The sequence below is a fragment of the Mizuhopecten yessoensis genome, unplaced genomic scaffold (genome assembly GCF_002113885.1).
Source record: "Mizuhopecten yessoensis strain PY_sf001 unplaced genomic scaffold, ASM211388v2 scaffold10201, whole genome shotgun sequence".
Taxonomy (NCBI): Eukaryota; Metazoa; Mollusca; class Bivalvia; order Pectinida; family Pectinidae; genus Mizuhopecten; species Mizuhopecten yessoensis.
Window position 1 is genome coordinate 287334 of NW_018408429.1, and position 20005 is coordinate 307338.

General features: G+C 40.3%; 1 protein-coding gene across 4 annotated transcripts in view; it reads left to right on the forward strand.

Moving 5' to 3' along the window:
* The window catches only part of LOC110459732, a 42422-nt gene extending 22847 nt beyond the window's left edge, over window positions 1-19575 (forward strand). Inside the window, exons 1-2 of one of the 4 annotated variants that reach the window (XM_021512139.1) lie at window positions 1100-1481; window positions 18139-19575. In XM_021512139.1, the coding sequence (XP_021367814.1) occupies window positions 1435-1481; window positions 18139-18640 (549 nt within the window). In that variant the 5' untranslated portion in view covers window positions 1100-1434 and the 3' untranslated portion in view covers window positions 18641-19575. Of the gene's footprint in view, window positions 1-1099; window positions 1482-14464; window positions 15533-18138 lie in introns of those variants that run through there. The other 3 variants (XM_021512137.1, XR_002463924.1, XM_021512136.1) reach the window with 3 other exon arrangements.
* The last annotated feature ends 430 nt before the right edge of the window (window positions 19576-20005 follow it).

Here is a 20005-nt window from a genome sequence, read left to right on the forward strand (position 1 = left end):
AACAGTGTTATACTGCTACACGAGAGAGAGGTGGAAAAGACAGTATTATACGTATACAGGGGAGGGGTAAGAACAGTGTTATACTGCTATACGAGAGAGAGAGGTGGTAAAGACAGTATTATACGTATACAGGGGAGGGGTAAGAAAAGTGTTATACAGCTACACGAGAGAGAGGTGGTAAAGACAGTATTATACGTATACAGGGGAGGGGTAAGAAAAGTGTTATACTGCTACACGAGAGAGAGGTGGTAAATACAGTATTATACGTATACAGGGGAGGGGTAAGAACAGTGTTATACAGCTACACGGGAGGGATTTAGGACAATGGTATGCAGCTACAAGGAGAGGGTGGAGATACTGTTATACACCTATACATGAAGGGGGATTTACAGTGGTATAAATCTACAGGGGAAGGGGTTTAGGACAGTGTTATACAGCTATAGGGAGGTTGGTACGCCTTGATACAAGTACATATGGAGGAACAATGGTATACAGTTTCTTTTAGAATAACACGGGAAGGGTTAGCGTTGGTGCGCAATGTAATACAGATACACTGGGAGGGGTAGGACCGATGTTATACCGTTACACGGGGAGGGGTAGGACCAATGCTATACAGGTTCACGGGGTGGGGTATAGGACCAATGTTATATAGATACACGGGGATGGGTATGACCAATGTTATATAGGCACACGGGGTGAGGTAGGACCAATGTTATATAGGTACACGGGGTGGGATATGACCAATGTTATATAGGCACACGGGGAGACGGTAAGAGTAATGTTTTACAGGTTCACGGGGTGGGGTAGGACTAATTTTATACAGGTACACGCGGACAGAGGTAGGACTTATGTTATACATGTACACGGGGAAGGATAGGACCAATGTTATACAAGTACTCGAAGAAGGGCAGTGTTTCCTTTACACGGGACAGACGAGTTCTGATAGAAGTAGAGACTGCCTTTGCCAAGTGTTAAACCGTTACATAGTATTGATATCCAATACACCTTTCCTACACACGGCACACCTTACGGTACCGCGCCGCGACTAACGTAGGTTGAAACACAGACGAAAGGGTATTATATTGACTGGTTTACTGACCGGTCAGTCTAATCAGTTAAATCCAATATTCTATAAATTTGGAACGAAGTGAAAATGAAGTGCAACTTTAGTGAACAAGCGTATAGCCATCAGGAACTGCTGAAGGTCGGGTATCAGAAATCCTCATTATGATATACCCTACCGGGTGCCTCAGTTCTCAAGAACTGGAATCTAGTATTGGTTCCCACAGATTAAAGCCAACCTTTGGTAGTATGTTATGTCTGGGCAGTGTATGCTCCTGACATCCTACCCCAGGAACTATCAATTCTGTCAGCCAAACCTCGGTACAGCTTCCTGAGACTACACGTGATATACCGGTGTGGATTGTCCTCAAAATGCTCCGACCCTCCAAGGTTTGGGTGGCGCTGCCCGGATTGGACGGGTAAGCATAGTGTTATCTAACACTCATTGTATCTACTACTACGTACACTTTATGTGATAATGGGTTTAAATGTCTGCACTCTGATCAAGGATTAGATACATTCTGTTTAAACAACGCAACGCATTGTTATCATGGGAATTTATGTACAAAATTAATGAATGTTTTCATAAATAATCTGCGTCCGTAGTGACGGAAGATTTCTCGAGACATTTTTTCATGATTTTGTGAATGGCTACTTTCACAAAACTGTCTCTATTTTCTTTCATCATAATGAGAGAGAAATCAGACGGAGGAAGAAATCCCGTCCACAAACTGTCTCTCACTATATGCCTTTGGTGAACACTGTTGGTCGAGATACCATATTTACAGGTGATGTTCTGTCGTTTCATGTGAAGACGTGCTCGCTTTGTGTTTGGTGTTTCCTGTGATCACATGCTCAATCTGTGTTTGGTGTTTCCTGTGAAGGAAAGTACCAAAGCGTTACATTATAATCAAAAGTACCAAATCATATGAGAGCACCTTGCAAGATTTCATTCTTGATTACTTTCTCATGGATGGTGATGTCAGTTTGAAACAAATGTTTCATGTGAAAGCATCATATTTTGTCTGTGTTTGGTGTTTCCTGTGAAAGCATCAGATCTTGTCTATGTTTGGTGTTTTCTGTGAAAGCATCAGATCTTGTCTATGTTTGGTGTTTTTCTGTGAAAGCATCATATTTTGTCTATGTTTGGTGTTTTCTGTGAAAGCATCAGATCTTGTCTATGTTTGGTGTTTTCTGTGAAGGCATCAGATCTTGTCTATGTTTGGTGTTTTCTGTGAAGGCATCAGATCTTGTCCGAGGTTGGTGTTTTCTGTGAAAGCATCTAATTTTGTCTATGTTTGGTGTTTTTCTGTGAAAGCATCATATTTTGTCTATGTTTGGTGTTTTTCTGTGAAAGCATCATATTTTGTCTATGTTTGGTGTTTTCTGTGAAAGCATTAGATCTTGTCTATGTTTGGTGTTTTCTGTGAAGGCATCAGATCTTGTCTATGTTTGGTGTTTTCTGTGAAGGCATCAGATCTTGTCTATGTTTGGTGTTTTCTGTGAAGGCATCAGATCTTGTCTATGTTTGGTGTTTTCTGTGAAGGCATCAGATCTTGTCTATGTTTGGTGTTTTCTGTGAAGGCATCAGATCTTGTCTATGTTTGGTGTTTTCTGTGAAGGCATCAGATCTTGTCTATGTTTGGTGTTTTCTGTGAAGGCATCAGATCTTGTCTATGTTTGGTGTTTTCTGTGAAGGCATCAGATCTTGTCTATGTTTGGTGTTTTCTGTGAAGGCATCAGATCTTGTCTATGTTTGGTGTTTTCTGTGAAGGCATCAGATCTTGTCTATGTTTGGTGTTTTCTGTGAAGGCATCAGATCTTGTCTATGTTTGGTGTTTTCTGTGAAGGCATCAGATCTTGTCTATGTTTGGTGTTTTCTGTGAAGGCATTAGATCTTGGCTATGTTTGGTGTTTTCTGTGAAGGCATCAGATCTTGTCTATGTTTGGTGTTTTCTGTGAAGGCATCAGATCTCGTCTATGTTTGGTGTTTTCTGTGAAGGCATTAGATCTTGTCTATGTTTGGTGTTTTCTGTGAAGGCATTAGATCTTGGCTATGTTTGGTATTTTCTGTGAAGGCATTAGATCTTGGCTATGTTTGGTGTTTTCTGTGAAGGCATCAGAACTTGTCTATGTTTGGTGTTTTCTGTGAAGACATCAGATCTCGTCTATGTTTGGTGTTTTCTGTGAAGGCATTAGATCTTGTCTATGTTTGGTGTTTTCTGTGGAGGCATCATATCTTGTCTATGTTTGGTGTTTTCTGTGAAAGCATCAAACCTTGTCTATGTTTGGTGTTTTCTGTGAGGGCATCAGATGTTGTCCAAGGTTGGTGTTTTCTGTGAAAGCATCAAATTTTGTCTATGTTTGGTGTTTTCTGTGAAGGCATCAGAACTTGTCTATGTTTGGCGTTTTCTGTGAAGACATCAGATCTCGTCTATGTTTGGTGTTTTCTGTGAAGGCATCATATCTTGTCTATGTTTGGTGTTTTCTGTGAAGGCATCAGACCTTGTCTATGTTTTATGTTTCATGTGAAGACGTGCTCACTCTCTGTTTGTCGTTTCCTGTGAAGACATGCTCACTCTCTGTTTGTCGTTTCCTGTGATGACGTGCTCACTCCTTTTTTGTGGTTTCCTGTGATGACGTGCTCACTCCTTTTTTGTGGTTTCCTGTGATGACGTGCTCAATCCGTGTTTGTCGTTTCCTGTGAGGACGTGCTCACCCTGTGTTTGGTGTTTCCCGTCAAGGAAAATACCAAAGCGTTACGTTAAAGTCATATCTACCAAACGATATGGGGCACCTCGCAATTTCATTGATAGGGATTTCAGTTTGATACAACTTACCGTACACAACTAATTAGCATTCGATTTAGCCGTTTACCTGTCGTGTCTGCCGGGGTACGTATTCAGTTGGTTTACCAGGAGGACATTCCCGGGCGAGCCATACACTGTACCATGGTGTATACAGTGCGGCGTCGGTTTATATATATATATATATATATGTATGTACCCCGCTAATGGAGATGTGTATCTCTGATGCCTTTGCTACTGATCAATCCTATTCAAATATTATCTTGAATAAAACTTGTTGGGGAAAAAAAAATGAACATTAACTTGTCGAAAGCTATTTTGTAAATTTTCTGTAGAAATTCTACACTTAAAGATTGATATCGAACCGAATAGCAAGGTGAACGCTGACGCAGCCGTTATAAATTATATGCTGCATTTAACATTGACTTACACATGCCATAAAGTGGACGCTAACAAACGCAGCACATGGTAGAAACTCTACAGGAAAACCCGTTAACGTGATCGGGTAATAACTTTCTAAGGAAAAGTCACAAGAAAAACATCAATACAGGTTGTTATTTGTAATATCCCCAGACCTCAAAAGGTCCATTGGGCCTGTGTTATGACTTACTTAATGCCGCCCACAATAGATGTAGGAAATTTTATCAAAATACCTACGCTATGAGATGTTGTTATACCTTTGCATTTTATTCTCTATACTCTTCTATAGTGAAAAAAGTTCAAAATTCCAGATGTTTGCCTCAGAAAAATGTTGACCGGTCAACATCGAAATGTTGACTGGCTTTGAGTGAAATGTTGATTGCTTACATCACAGCTCATTACTATTCGGTACTTCCCGGCTATTACTCGGCAACTTCCGCCGTTAAGCAATTACCAATAGTGGCATCCCTATAGGAAGAATTGCTCACGTCTGTTTCCGGCCGTCTGCAATGTTTATGTATGTCGGCTGCATTATGTACAATCATAAACAGATTTTCGGAATACACTGCTGCAGAAATTGATGAAATTCTTAATAACAGAGACAGTACAAACACCAAGAATGTGATCAGAGTTGCAGAGAAATTATTAACAGAGTATATTGAAGCAAAGCACAACGCATTACCACAGGATTCTTTTCAAGATAAATCCAAATTGGAAACGACAGATTTTTTGAAAAAGTTATAACAAAACATTTGTAGACTGAGTTTTCGGTCAACATGTGTTATGTTAAACCCTCGGACCAACCCTCGGCCTCAGGCAACAGTTTGATTCTCTGGTTCAACATAACACATCAAACCTCAAACCCAGTCAACAAATGTATAATATCATATTGTTTAAGCAGGATCTTCAGCAAATTCAGAGCTCAACTGTACAGCTAAATATTGCACATTAAACTGTTATACAATCTTATACCAAAATAAAGTTTTAGCTATGTCACTTTTTTACCAAAACAATACACCAACTTCCGGTTCGTGTACACCAAAGCTATTTATAGCGTATATTTGGCACATTATGTTGAGTGACTAGGGTGAAAATTTAGCAAAATTCGGGAACCGGTTAAGTTGTCACGTGGAGGTCAAAATTGCATTAATGTCTATTTTCCAAAATATAAATCCAATAACCATAGGACTATATTAGTGTTAAATAATAAAACAACAAAAATTAACCAGAAATATTATTACAACTAATAACGTTGTGATCGACAAAGTGTACTGTAAAGTGTGAGGTCAACTACATACACGTAGGTAAATGTCGCTAAATAAGCATTGGCTTCAGCCAAGTGTTTTACATGGATTTCAGACATCTAGCTGTTTTACCGTCTTTTTTTATTTCCCTAAATCTCATCTTACATTCTGGTATGATAGAGGCAACACCCATGTTGAAGTTATAGATTATATACTGTAAGCATTTATGAACACATGAAAACAATATGGTATTACCAGTGAGGTCTATTACACCGACCCATTTTATTTGATATTTATGTTGACATTGACCATATCACCATTTGTTTTTTAGATAACAAATTTACCGGATGCAAGCTTTTTCCGAAATTTTCATTGAAGTCTGTCGAAACAACGGAAGTGGGCGTATCACTTCCGTAAATTTTTGAAATGGCTAAATATGTGCATAAAAATGCTAAATTTCTACGTTTACAGATTGCATGACTTTTGAAGCTGAGCTCAAAATTTACAGCAGACTTTGATACGTTTGGTCGAGGTATTGTTTAATTATTAAACACGAATATAGTCCGATGGTTTTTGTTTTTGTTTTATCCTTTTTTTGTGTATTTTGTAAATAGACACTACTACAATTTAACCTTCACATGACAACTTTATCCGATTCCCGATTTTTCTGAAATGTTCACCATATTCACTTAACCTAATGTACCAAGTACTACAAGTAAAAAGAACCGGAAGTGGGGGTATCACTTCGGTAAAAAGTTATCATAGCTAAAACTGTGCATAAAATACTAAGAGCTTTCATATTTAGGATTGTGTAACTTTTGTTTTGTCCGATATGTAGCTATATACTAACTGTCTATAAACATATGTTCCTTTAGGGAACGCAATAATATTAATGAACTTGTAAGTCACTCTTTTCCAAGCTTAGCCCTTCGTCAGGGATTAAATGTCACTGAACCTCTATGTCAAATCCATCTTGACAAACATGACGATACCTATCTATTGTAGCTATATAGTTTAGCTTATAATTTGTAGGAGATACACTTTAAAAAATATAACATCATTTGATAGCGTACAATAGTGTTTCAATATGTATTTCAATAAAACAGTTAATCCCTCTCTACATCTATTGTGGGCGGCATCAATAAAATCAATGTACAGGCCCCAGGGGCCTTTTGAATGTGATAAACATAACGCCCTGTTATGATTAAATTGGTCTGTGAGCAAAATTACACTGTTACTGTTACAGGTCATTTCTATATACTAGCTTCAATTGTAATTTTACCGTATACCTTATGCTAAGTTTAACAGTCACATTTAAGAATTGTATTGTCTTTCCATAGTGCTGAGTTTTTGGTCATTAATACCATGAACTGATCATGGATATTTAGTACTTACCCAGCTTTAGGTAGGCCCCAAGTGTAGGTGAATGACGTGTAACGTCTGAGGCTAGGGACACGAGTTTCCGATTCGGATAAGAGTCTAGGACTAGGGGCAAAAAGTGTGACTAAGAACAAGAGTCTCATACTAGGGACATTCCAGGTAGCAATGGTTTCTTCTCTGACCTATTTGATAGCCTCTGGTATGAACAGTTCCGTCCAGATGGTTTCAGTTCAATGTCACACACCTCATGCTTGGTTTCACGTCGACCAGAAGATGACCGAACGGTTTCTCATCTGTCTACCGGAATTTGGTCATAAAGTATCCTGACTTTCCTGGATACATCTGTCTTGTATGGGTCATGGCTTGTTGTCTGTCGATCGGATTCTTGAAGAGTATGAGGATCTTTGCTGTGGTAGAGATTCTGGTTAATGGCGATGAAGAACATGTTCATGTGGTGGCTTCTTTTCAAAAATAAATCGTTAATGTGCGAGTCTTTACCGGTAGAAGACAGAAGGTCGTCCAACAGTATGACATTTCAGGTATTGGGACTAAGGAAGTAGTCTTCCCCAGGGTCACGTGGTTTTCCCCTAAAGAACTCGACGCTTGGCTCATTGGTTTCCCTGATGACATCATACCAGGGTTGCCATCTTTTGTCGATCCATATAATTCGTTGAGGTTTTGGACCAATTGCGTGTAACTTCTCATGGAACGTGTTTTTTACAAGAATGTAGTAGGTCCAGACATTGTCCTTGTAAAGGGTAATTTTAACATGGTTCGTGGAATTATTCAATAGTTGGTGATAGAATCGCGAATGTTTAAGTTTCATGTGTCTTTGAACTGCATCTTTTCTCGAAAACATCAGTTGACACTGCCAATACTCGGCCATAGTCAACGTCCTTTCGCTCTGGAGGTTCAACAGATAGTGAACGAATTTAGTTTTGTTGCACATTAATATTGAAACGTGTGACTGGCGGCGACATTGTTGGTGGATTTGTAGTTGTTTAAACAACAGCAGTGGTAGTTGCTGAGACGGTGTTGGGATGATGATGGCGTTGGAGGTTGTGTGTGTTGGTGTTGGTAGTGATGAGGGTGGTATGGCAATGGTGTGTATAGGGTTTGATTGAGGGCTGGTGTGTGTGTGAGTGTGTGTGTGTGTGTGTGTGTGGCCAGCCACTTATGTTTACATGCCTTTTTTTCATTTCTATCGAACTCAAACTGATTTCTGGTGGAAATGTTAACTGCACTGACTTTCAACTAATATCGCCTGATTTTGTTTTTCGATCGATGCATTTCTACAAGTTGTTGTTGTTTAACTTCATCTGTTTCAGTGTCCCGGCAGGTACATGCACTTAGTGGCATCATATACGATTTCTGTCGGTACATGCTACATGTAGCAGTACTGTGTCCGCCCTTTTGATATTTCCTGTTGCCATATTATTAAAGTACTTTATATAGACTTCTGGATCGGACCCTCTTCTCTGATCTACGTTGTGTCACCGTCACTGTCCTCAGTGAAAATGAAGCCGTTTCCTTCTTTGATTTACGATTTCGCTCAATTGAACTCAGGGTGAAGGCTGCTGATCAGTTGATTTTGACATGCGCCTGTCTTTGTTTTATAAAAATCAAATGATTTACTTCCACCTGAGGGGGTTTATCTTGAATAATTGTGTGTTCCCTTCAAATTTTGAATGATCGGTAGGCCTGTGTATATGTGTGATAGTGTGTGTGTGTGTGTGTGTGTGTGTGTGTGTGTTGTGTGTGTGTGATATACATGTATACAGGTACCTATGCGAATAGGATTTAAACTTTATTACTGATATGGTAGAGCCATGCATTGTCCACTAACAACTTACCTGTGTGAGTGACATACGTTTTCATCGTATACGTATCGTGACATGGTCATCTGTGCGCTTGACACGGATGACAAGAAGCTTTCTGTCCAGTGTGATTATTGCCTGAAATAATGTGGACAACCTCCCTTTAAAAGCATTCATATATCCTGTGCTCTGGTGAAGCTAACATGGACGTAACAACAGACAAAAAGCACTGGCTTGTATACATGTTTGTTACCTGTACCTTAAGTAAAAGGCGATCTGTCCTGGTCAACTTGAAATCTCACCCTAAATAGCCGAGGAATCGGGCATCATGCAAGAAAGGCCTCTGCTCGTAACACCCTTGTTTGTTCTTCGAGAAATACATTTTCGTACTTAATTAATGCCTCTCGAGTATGTTTGTATTGCGATGTAGGAAAAGTCGTTTGGTGCGAAACACGAGACAGACAATGCAAGTTAATGTTCCCCTTGACAGTCAAATAGCACTCCGGCCGACTTAATCATTGCCTTCAGTACGATTACCTTACTTAATTACAGTCGACTAGAACTCAGCGATCAATTAATATGTTATTAAACATGGTTGTCAGTCGGGTGTATAGAAATTGCGACTGTTTGTTCGGAAATGGGCTTAACGGGGACATCTATAGCCGTGTTATTCTACTGCAATCTAAAATGGTCAATATTCAATAACGTTGACATAATTCCTACTTGTGATATCGAGTGATGATTGATTTATGTTGTTTATAGAGACAGAGAACAATATGCCACTAGCACTGGGCTTCCGGTTTCCGGTTGATATTTTGACTTGACTAGGAATTGTTTGATAGCGTACGGAGAGACGGGGCTATTTACCGTTAGAAAATGTCTAGTATAATACATCCCGAGTCAATATACCAGCTCACTAATGCAAATAAACATGCTGAAAGCTGAAAATTCCCTGACAGGTGAAACATTGCTATAACTCTGCATATGTCAATAGGCCCGAATAAACATAATTTATGTTTCATTTCATTGCTGTGTCTGGTTTTTAGAATATAGTACATGTGCCCCTATCTGAGATCAATCTCCGACCTCCAGGACTTGTACCTTCCCTGACCCCCGAGACATGAACCATCCCCTAACTCTGAGACATGTACCTTCCCCGACCTCCGAGACATGTACCTTCCTTGACCTCAGAGACATGTACCTTCCACGACCTGCGAGACATGTACCTTCACCGACCTCCGAGACATACCCCTTCCCTGACCTCCCCTGACCTCCGAGCCATGTCCCTTCCCCGACCTCCGAGTCATGTACCTTCCCTGTCCTCCGAGACATGTACCCTCCCCGCCCTCCGAGCCAGGTACCTTCCCAGACCTCTGAGACATGTCCCTTCCCTGACCTCCGAGACCTGTACCTTCCCCGACTTCCGAGACATGTACCGTCCCCGACCTCCGAGACGTGTACCGTCCCCGACCTCCGAGCCATGTACCTTCCCCGACTTCCGAGACATGTACCCTCCCCGACCTCCGAGCCATGTCCCTTCCCCGACCTCCGCGACATGTACCTTCCCGGACCTCCGAGACATGCACCTTCCCCCACCTCCGAGACATGTACCTTTCCTGACCTCTGAGACATTTACCTTCCCTGACCCCCGAGCCATGAACCATCCCCTAGCTCTGAGACATGTACCTTCCCTGACCTCCGAGACATGTACCTTCCCTGACCTCCCCTGACCTCCGAGACATGTACCTTCCCCGACCTCCGAGACATGTGTTGACGTTCGTAACATATACCTTTTATGGCCTGAAAACCCCCCGATTTTTCAGTACATATACTTTACTTAACCACAGAAAGTGTCTTCCAAGACGAACCCTTGACATGTGGCTTTCCCGATTGCCAACGATGTATACATTTACCTAACCAGACTACCCAAGATAGATTCAGATTTTTGTTCCGCTAAGTCACACGTTGGTGTAGAACAATAAGACACCCGTATATGTATATATACAGCAAATAGTAGACATACACGATCCATAGATGTCTATTTTACTTTTAAAGATATCCCTATTACCAACCTATATGAAATGCCTTAATAACTGCAGTATTATATAGAGCTAACTGTTGCAGTGGGTCAACTCTGAACTTATCATATGTACATACGTGTCTGTATAACGGTTACAACAATGAATAATCACAACAACATTAACATTCAAAACGAGGACCTATTTTTAATCAATTTTATTCGGGTGTGTAAGCACACCTGTTAAAATGTGTACAGGTTATTTTTGATTGTTAATTATTCACAGTTTGTCAAGCAGAAGGTCTTGAATGTCAAGGTAAATATTAGCTTACACGTATTGTGGGATTTGCATACCGGTATCATTAATACACTAGACAGAACAATAAGACACAAGTCATTCGGAAATACTTGGCGCCAGAAGAGGCCATATTGTATTCGGATCCAAATATAAATCTAGGCGGAATAAAATTGGAAATTGTTTTTGGAATATCATTCAAAATCAAAAATGTATTATAATACATAAAGTTACACATACATGTAAAACAAATCTTAACACTACACTGACGTAATACGTGCAGGTACACAAGAGGTACACAGAAAGATATCAACTTGAAACTCAACAAATGTTTACACAAAAGCTTTTCTTCTGGCACAACGATGAATAGAGCAAAGATAATATTGATTATTTAACTAGAGGTCAAACACATATTTGTGACACACCCATATATAGGATAAACCTCGTTAGACCTGTAAGATTGATTATTTAACTAGAGATCAAATACATATTAGTAAAGACACCCATATATAGGATAAACCTCGTCAGACCTGTAAGATTGATTATGTAACTAGAGGTCAAATACATGTTAGTAAACACACCCATATATAGGATAAACCTCGTCAGACCTGTAAGATTGATTGTTTAACTAGAGGTCAAATGCATGTTAATAAAGACTCCCATATATAGGATAAACCTAGTCAGACCTGTAAGATTGATTATGTATCTAGATGTCAAATACATGTTAGTAATGACACCAATATATAGGATAAACCTCGTCAGATCTGTAAGATTGATTGTTTAACTAGAGGTCAAATACATTTTCGTAAAGACACCAATATATAGGATAAACCTCGTCAGACCTGTAAGATTGATTGTTTAACTAGAGGTCAAATGCATGTTAGTAAAGACACCCATATTTAGGATAAACCTCGTCAGACCTGTACGATTGATTATGTAACTAGAGGTCAAATACATGTTAGTAAAGACACCAATATATAGGATAAACCTCGTCAGACCTGTAAGATTGATTATGTAACAAGAGGTCAAACACATATTAGTATACACACCCATATACACTAGCGGAAAAAAAGAAACGGTGCATGCCTAAAATGTGTTATAAAAATAAATGCGTATGACGTAGAGCAACAAGGTTTTTAGGGACAATTTATTTGTTATTTATTAACAGTTGCATTCCATTTTCCACGTTATGGAATCAATATATTCCGCTCAGGAGTGACGTAAACACAGCAGGGGTCAATACTGAGTTCACAAAGTTAATACCTCGTATGTCCACCGTTTGCCTGAATGCATGCCTGGCAACGTCGACGCATGGAGCCTATCAGACGGTTCAAAAATGCTTGTGGGATGGCATTCCAGATCTGTACCAACGCTGCAGGCAAATCAGCGAACGTCACCGGTTAATTAGGTAATGCCCGTAATCTGCGCTTCATTTCATCCCAGAAGTGTTCAATGGGCGACAGATCGGGGGATACAGCAGGCCAGGGCAACACGTCAACGTTCTGCTGGGCCAGAAAGTCCATAGCGACACGAGCTGTGTGTGGCCTGGCGTTGTCCTGCTGTAGCGTAATGTGACGTTGCTGCCCTTGCACGAATGGAACGATGTGGGTCCGGAGGATCTCGTCACGGTAACGTAGCGCGTTCAAATTCCCGTTAACAACCACCAGAGGCGTTCTCCCGTTGGCTGTGATGCCGCCCCAAATCATAACGCTGCCTCCGCCGAAAGAACGTCGTTGTACCACACACGCGTCACGGAAACGTTCTCCAACGCGACGATACACTCTGGAACGGCCGTCACTACTATCCAGGTGGACTCGCGACTCGTCCGTAAACAAAATGCCTGCCCAATCCCGTCGAGTAAATCGCAGATGCCTTCTGCACCAGTCCAGACGTGCTACACGATGACGTGGCAGAAGAACTGGGCGGATTGCAGGACGTCGCGGACGGATAGCTCGTTCACGCAATCGGTTCCGTACAGTTCTCGGGCTTATTGGTAGCAACCCAGGGATTGTCCGTGCAGTCAAACTTGCCGTTTGGAAGCGATTTCTCAAATGAACAAGCCGAATATGGTTGTCCTGTTGACGTGACGTCACACGTGGACGTCCCGCACGAGGTCGATCGCCGACGTGGCCAAACTGTTGATGTCGTCTCCACAAATCCCGGATTGTGTTTCGATGGACATGAAAACGTGTAGAGACAACGGCTTGTCCCATACCAGCTTGAATCATACCAATAATCCGGAGGCGGTCATTTTCATTGAGCCTCGGCATAGCAATAATCACAAATTAAAACGTTATAATGCTGTTTTTACTGTTCACTGGTCTCAACACAGTGACCCAACAGTTGAAAAATAAACTTTCATTGTCGAATTGGATGGTTGGACGAGAAAAACGTGCAAACTGGTCAACGCCTATAGAGAGCAACCTGCACGGGGAAAACTGTCAATGACACACGGATAGTGTGTATGTGTCATACTCGGTCATGTGTGTGAATTTTCATGTATATACAGTTGGTAATACATGTTCTATAACAATTCTCCACATGCAGTTTCTTTTTTCCGCTAGTATATATATAGGATACAACCTCGTTAGACCTGTAAGATTGATTATTTAACTAGAGGTCAAATACAACAATATTTATGTTATGTACATCATTTGGTGAATGATAATGACATGTCACGTGACAATAGGTGTCTATAGTCACGAAAACAACATAGATTCTGAAATAAACTTTCGATTGGTATGCTTTAATGGTCATCACACCCCTGGACATTAAGAATGACGCTGGTTTGGTGCGTACGAGAACTTGCAAATTACCTGACAACACGCCCCAACCACCTTCCTCTTAATTTTCCTTCCTATGTTTATGCAATATTTAGTTGGTATTTTGATAATCACGTAAACAGGTCGCGCGACCCGAATTTCCAACAGGTGGACTAGCACGTGCAGTATGCTAACTATATGATACTTATATATCCCGAGGGAGTAAAGTAATACGAACGTATCCCCTGGGGACGGGTATTTGATGGTTGTATCCTGTAATTCACTCCTCCATTGACACTAGTTAAGTGAGCCGGCCGTGATTTATGTATCAGACAGACACCAAATACAGGTTTCAGTAATACTGCCGTGAAACTCTAACCCTAAACACTACATATGGAACCTAGTTCTGGGGATATCAAGTTCACATTGCTGAGAACATAGGGGAACCTAATCCACACGCAAACTGTTTCTGTTCTATCTAAATACCTATGTTTCTTCGTACGCTTTTATTCTAGGGTGGGAATAATGCACAATTAGTGGTGATATGTATGGGTATTTATAGACGTATTTGAAGTTGTTATCGAATGGCCCCGAGAGACAAGGCCACATACGTATACTAGATTAAATGGTGCTTCTTGATTTACTCTATTGATACAGGCTCGAACAATAGCCCTTTTACCAATGTTTATTGCGGCATTTACTAACGGGGTAATCTCAGCCAGTTACACCTCTAGTGGCCAGCTTGTAGGACAGAGCTGGGATGACCGGGTACCTCTTGGTTCGGGACGGAATTGTCCGTACCTTGGGTCCTACACTGTGGTGAGACTTACTGTAGTAAACGTGACGTTGCTACCTGTAGTGGTGAATTGAAACTGATAAAGTGACTTTTGGAATCAAGTACAGGATTAGTAGTAATTGACGTACACATGTGTTGAAGGAATACAAAAGTCAGAGTGAACGCGACCTACTGTATTGCGAGATCAATGGTCACTAAAGCTGATCCGTTTCGTTTTCTGCTGAATGTGAAACAAATCCAACAAGAAATGGGTTATGACAGAAAATATGTGCTGACGTCAAGCTGTGGCATCTGTCTGGATTTATTCTTGCTCTGTAGTGGTCGATTGGGTGTGTCATCAAGCGATTGACACATGTTGAGGAATACTTGATGAGCAGATCGTATTATGCACATTATCACTTTCATTGTGTGAAGTACCTCTCTGTGTTGTCGGGGTGGAATATCTACTGACGTGGTATGGATGTTAGGTGATCCAAGACTTCTATGAGATCATAATGGTACACATGGCATAAATGATCGATTTAGTATTACATAAAGTATCCAAGTTAAAGGTTTTGGAGCTTTTGTGTGTAGTGAGCAAAGTGAAGCAAGAAATGTGGTACGAAATATGTGAAATAAACGCTACTATTATTGTTTCCTCGTTCCAGTAAAAACATTGGAAGTTCGGTGAACTTAATTTCAGATAGGTTTCGATGATACTGATCCGATGTGAGGTTGACATTTTGTTTGATAACATGTTTTCGCGAATGTTGCTAATTTTAACAGTAACAGTCGGACCACACTAACTTTGACTGTGGAGAAGGTGTCGTCTGCTCGAGTGTAGGACATCTTTGCTAGCAGATGGCGTCTATCTACAGGAGACGTAACAGTACTGGCTTCTGTCTGTTGTCTGCGAGACTGGCAGTCGTAGATAAAGGCTCATTCTCTAAAAGGTCAGTAGTTGTGGCTCTGAATGTCTAGTCATCTGTTTTCCAGATGGTTGGTAGTAAGTCCATGGTCATTGTAGACTGCTGTCGATGTATATTAGTTGTTCAATTTTCACCGGAAGTCTGTTAACGAAAGCTTCATCTGCCGAAATGCAGAAAGCTTGAACATGTCGCATCTTGTAACACATTTGAAATCCGTTTGCATATTGACCCCCATAACTCTCCCTGAATGGAACAACCTCACACCAGACCTGGTCTCATCTGTAACTTTGGAAACTTTTAAAAACCGTCTCTCCTCTCTACACAATTAGCTCTGTTCTCACTCTTCGGTCGATTAGCAGGCAGAGTAGAAGTAGAATTCCTACAAACAATGACGTATAAAACACAAATTATGTCATTATATAATCAATGTCGCCAAGTAATGAGCAAATGCATATGTATGATAGTCTTTGTATTGCTTGCTTCAGGACACTTAGCTTTGAGCTTACTGTGATATACACAGTGTCTTTTCTGATTTTTTTATATATTTTTTTTATGGTTGTAAAGTATATGTGTATTTGATTCCATTTGTTGGCTATCATTTTCGGAATCCCTAGCTTAAACAAGCATACCCTCAGTGTAGGATAAGACATATTGTGATCGGTGTCAAAGGTTTTCTTAAAACACCAGAAACGTACGAAGTATCAACTACGTGCTATACTTGGAATAACCGAGTATTACATCTGCAAGAAACATCCTTAGATCTTATCTTAATCTCTTACCCAAGCAGCAATTTATGCTCGATCAAACCTATATGAGGTTGTTTCGGACACTATCAGGTCGTCTTTGTGAGTTAAATTGTAGTAAATAACGTTTGATCCCCGCGTGCCGGTGTTAATCATCCAATCAATCTCTTCGGCTTCGTAACACACGAACCGAGCGGCTTAACACCTTGTTATCAATCAATGTTGTCGTATGTATTAAACAGGCCGGGTAATGACGTAGTGATCGAGATCAAGTCACGCGGATTTAAAACAATTTAAATGGTTGTAATGCGTATCGTAGTACCTGATTCCCTTTTTAAAGAAAATGTGTCTCCTCGGATCGGGGTTTGTACCCACAAAGGTAATTATTGGACAGAACAGCCCCATGACTCCAGTAGGTGTTCGTTTGCTTTTCCCCCTTTTGTTATTTCGCTATGTATGCTCCCATCTTGCTATTTCCTTTAGGCTTCTCTCTCTTCTGAGTTCTAAAGGTTGCTACTTGAGTACCTTTACATATATGCAGGCTCAGATTCAAGATTTATGTTTTAGCCATTAATATTTCTCCCCAATGCATAGTGGAAGAGCAGGGAAAAATAATGAAATAATTAAATGCTTTGGTCGGTCTTATGGAAGAAGACATATGCTAGATAATTACTTCCAATACCCGCAACATCTCAAAATCCTCTCATAGTCTGATGTACTGTTCCGCTTTTAAAGAACACTATGCATTGATAAGGTGATCTGAAGCAATACCTAAAATATAATGCAAACATTTGATCGACCATTAAATTTTCATTTCTTTGGCGAATTATTCCGATAGCTTATTGTTACCGTTTGTACGGATTATAATAATTCACTAAGAAAATTGCCATAGGATAGAAATGATCGGTGTCTTACAATAACCCTCCTATAAATTGCATTGTAAACAACAGGAACGGTTTACTTAACCGATGTAAAAGTAATGTCGTTTTTATTTTCAAACAAAACGGTGAACTGCGCTCACGACAAAAACAGCAGATCAAACGGCATGTGAAATTTGACGAGTTTTAACATCTACATTAGTTTTTTATGACATTTTAAGACCTGGTAAATACTATTAACGGAATCACAACACCACCTACATGACGGCGGTATGTTATTTTCCATGTAAATACAGTCTACGTAATAAAGATACTGATATATTGAGAACGCTGCCAAGTCCTTCACACTAATACAACAATATAGAAGTACAGCCAGTGTGAAAATATGACCAACCTGTGAAGTTTATCAAAGTAAAGCCTCGACTCGGTGATCAAACATGAGACAACTTCCTCTGTCACAACAGAAGTGATATTTTCGCTTATCAGTACCCCAAACCTTTCCATTTAAACCAGCAAAGAGTAGAGTGTGACAGAACAGTGCTGCGACGATATGTGTGCTCCCATAGAATGTAACTTAATACAACTGTGATCCTTCCAACCGAAGTCTCGAGGCCGTATTCATTAAACCCTTCTCGTGCTCAAACATGGATTCTGTACTCAAACCAACTTTCTTGTTACTCGCTTAACTTATGTTCAACGATCAAAACGTCAAATGAAAACATTGAAAAAAGTATTCAGCTTTAAGTCTCTTTTTCCAAATCATTGACAATTTAAGATTTTTAATAATTTATAACAGGAACAAGAAGTTATGTTTGAGCATAAAATTCATGCTTGAGCATGAGACCGGTTTCATAAATACGGGCCCAGGACAACAGATGGTTGCGGGTTAAGTATGACGTTACACAAAAAGCGACAGTTCACAGCGTTTGGAAATTCCAGGAATGCATGAAGTACACTTTTGTCAATAAAGCTGTACACTTGTATATAAACCTTGCCGTTTTTGTTGCAGGACAATGGACAGTGCTTCGCCAAACGCTCTCGACTTCCCTGACGACGCCATAGACAAGGTTGCCAGGGCAAATTCCGTCAGGCTTGATTCGAATGGCATTCTACCGGAAGTGCGTGCGTCACCATGCCCTATGCATAGTAAATATGACAAGAAATCTGATCTTATGTACATGTCAAGTCACAATGGAGGATCACCACACCATCATGTAAAAAAGAACGGGAAAGTGCGAAAAATGGTTTCTAGTTCCTCACATGAGAATGCGCTCAGTGCTAATAGGGACACTAATGAGGATTTGGCGGTAGTTGGTCGAATGCCAAGTAAAAATTCGCTTCCAGGAAATATGCCTTCCAAAGAATTCGTGATGACGTGGCTTATGTATGGATCGGAGCCCGGAAGTGGAAATCACTTTCCAGAACTTGTTAAAAATGAAAGTGACAAGAAATCTCGGGGCAAAACAGTAATCAGAAAGGGAACGACGAAAGACCTCTCGTTTGGTGAATGATTTGGTGTCATATTTATATGAAGATGAAACTGTTTACACGTTCTGACGGGGATGTACAGTCATTGTTATAACTGTGGAGCAACTTATAAAAATGTTCCCGTTCCACGAGCATTGTCAATGTACAAAGCGTAAATGGACTAATGTAGAACCTAGTTTATGCCCTAAAGTTCCTGTGTGGTTTACGGACATAGATGAGTATCGATTCAGATTGTGATTTAGATTATTGCTCGCATCATACCTGTCGTATATTTCCCTAATTGGACGAATCAATGTAGCGTACAACAAAACAAAGAACTCGTGTAATTCTTGGTAATCCTGTGGACCTTACTGTCCAACCACTTGCAGGTCATTCATGTTAGTTCCTTTTGTCCATTTTGTCCAGCCACTGGCATATTATTGGTGGGAAGTATGTACTGGACATATTGTCCAGCAAAGGGATTACAATAACTGGAAGTTCTAAAAGTTGTTCAAAAACAGATGAAGCGCGTCTCTCGGAGGTGAAATCCTAGTTTGTATCCATGTTTGTCTACGTATGGACATACCTACATACCTACTTAATCGAATGTAACGAACAATCCGTAAAGCAATGTGCTGTAACAATAATGACAATGGCATTTTTCATTACAACACGTGAAATAGTAATACATTATATTTTGATATACAAGCAAATGCTAGTATCTTGTCGGTACGAGAGGAAACTACATATTTTCTAACGTATCCATTCCACTTGACAATACTTTGGATAGGGTATGCCTAGTCGTTTATAACTCGGTTACCATAAGAGGGTCGCTTGATAGAATTAGTCCACCGCATGACATGTCGTTAATCTATGCTAGAGTACCACAAAGGATAAAAATAACAGGTCAACCTGTCGGAGCTCTAGGATATAGGAAAACCTATTTGAAATAGTTTGCGAATAAAAAGATTAGTTGATGCTTAGCATATTTGTGTTTTTTGTTGGGTTGTTTGTATCCTATTAAACGCTGTGGTCATTTAAGGGTGTGCCAAGTTATGGTGGTGTAGGAAAACCTCCGACCTGCAGCCACGTAGGCCTCGAACGCGCAACCCAGTGGTGGAGAGCTAGTGGTCATAGACGGTCAGTCACCTTAACCACTCAGACACCGCGACCGCAGAGAGAAGTGAGAGAAGTACTAATACAAACCGGGAATAAAACCTCTTATCAGTCAATTATGTTGATACTTATTGTGCATTATCTCGCTCCTTTCACCAGACACATGCCACAATATGCATGTTAATTTCATAACAGCTGCATATTTTCAATTTGCAAAAACAATTAGCAGCATTTTTAGGCCCAATTATGCATCAAGGTGTTTTAATGCATCAAAAGAGCGTTAAGCGTATACA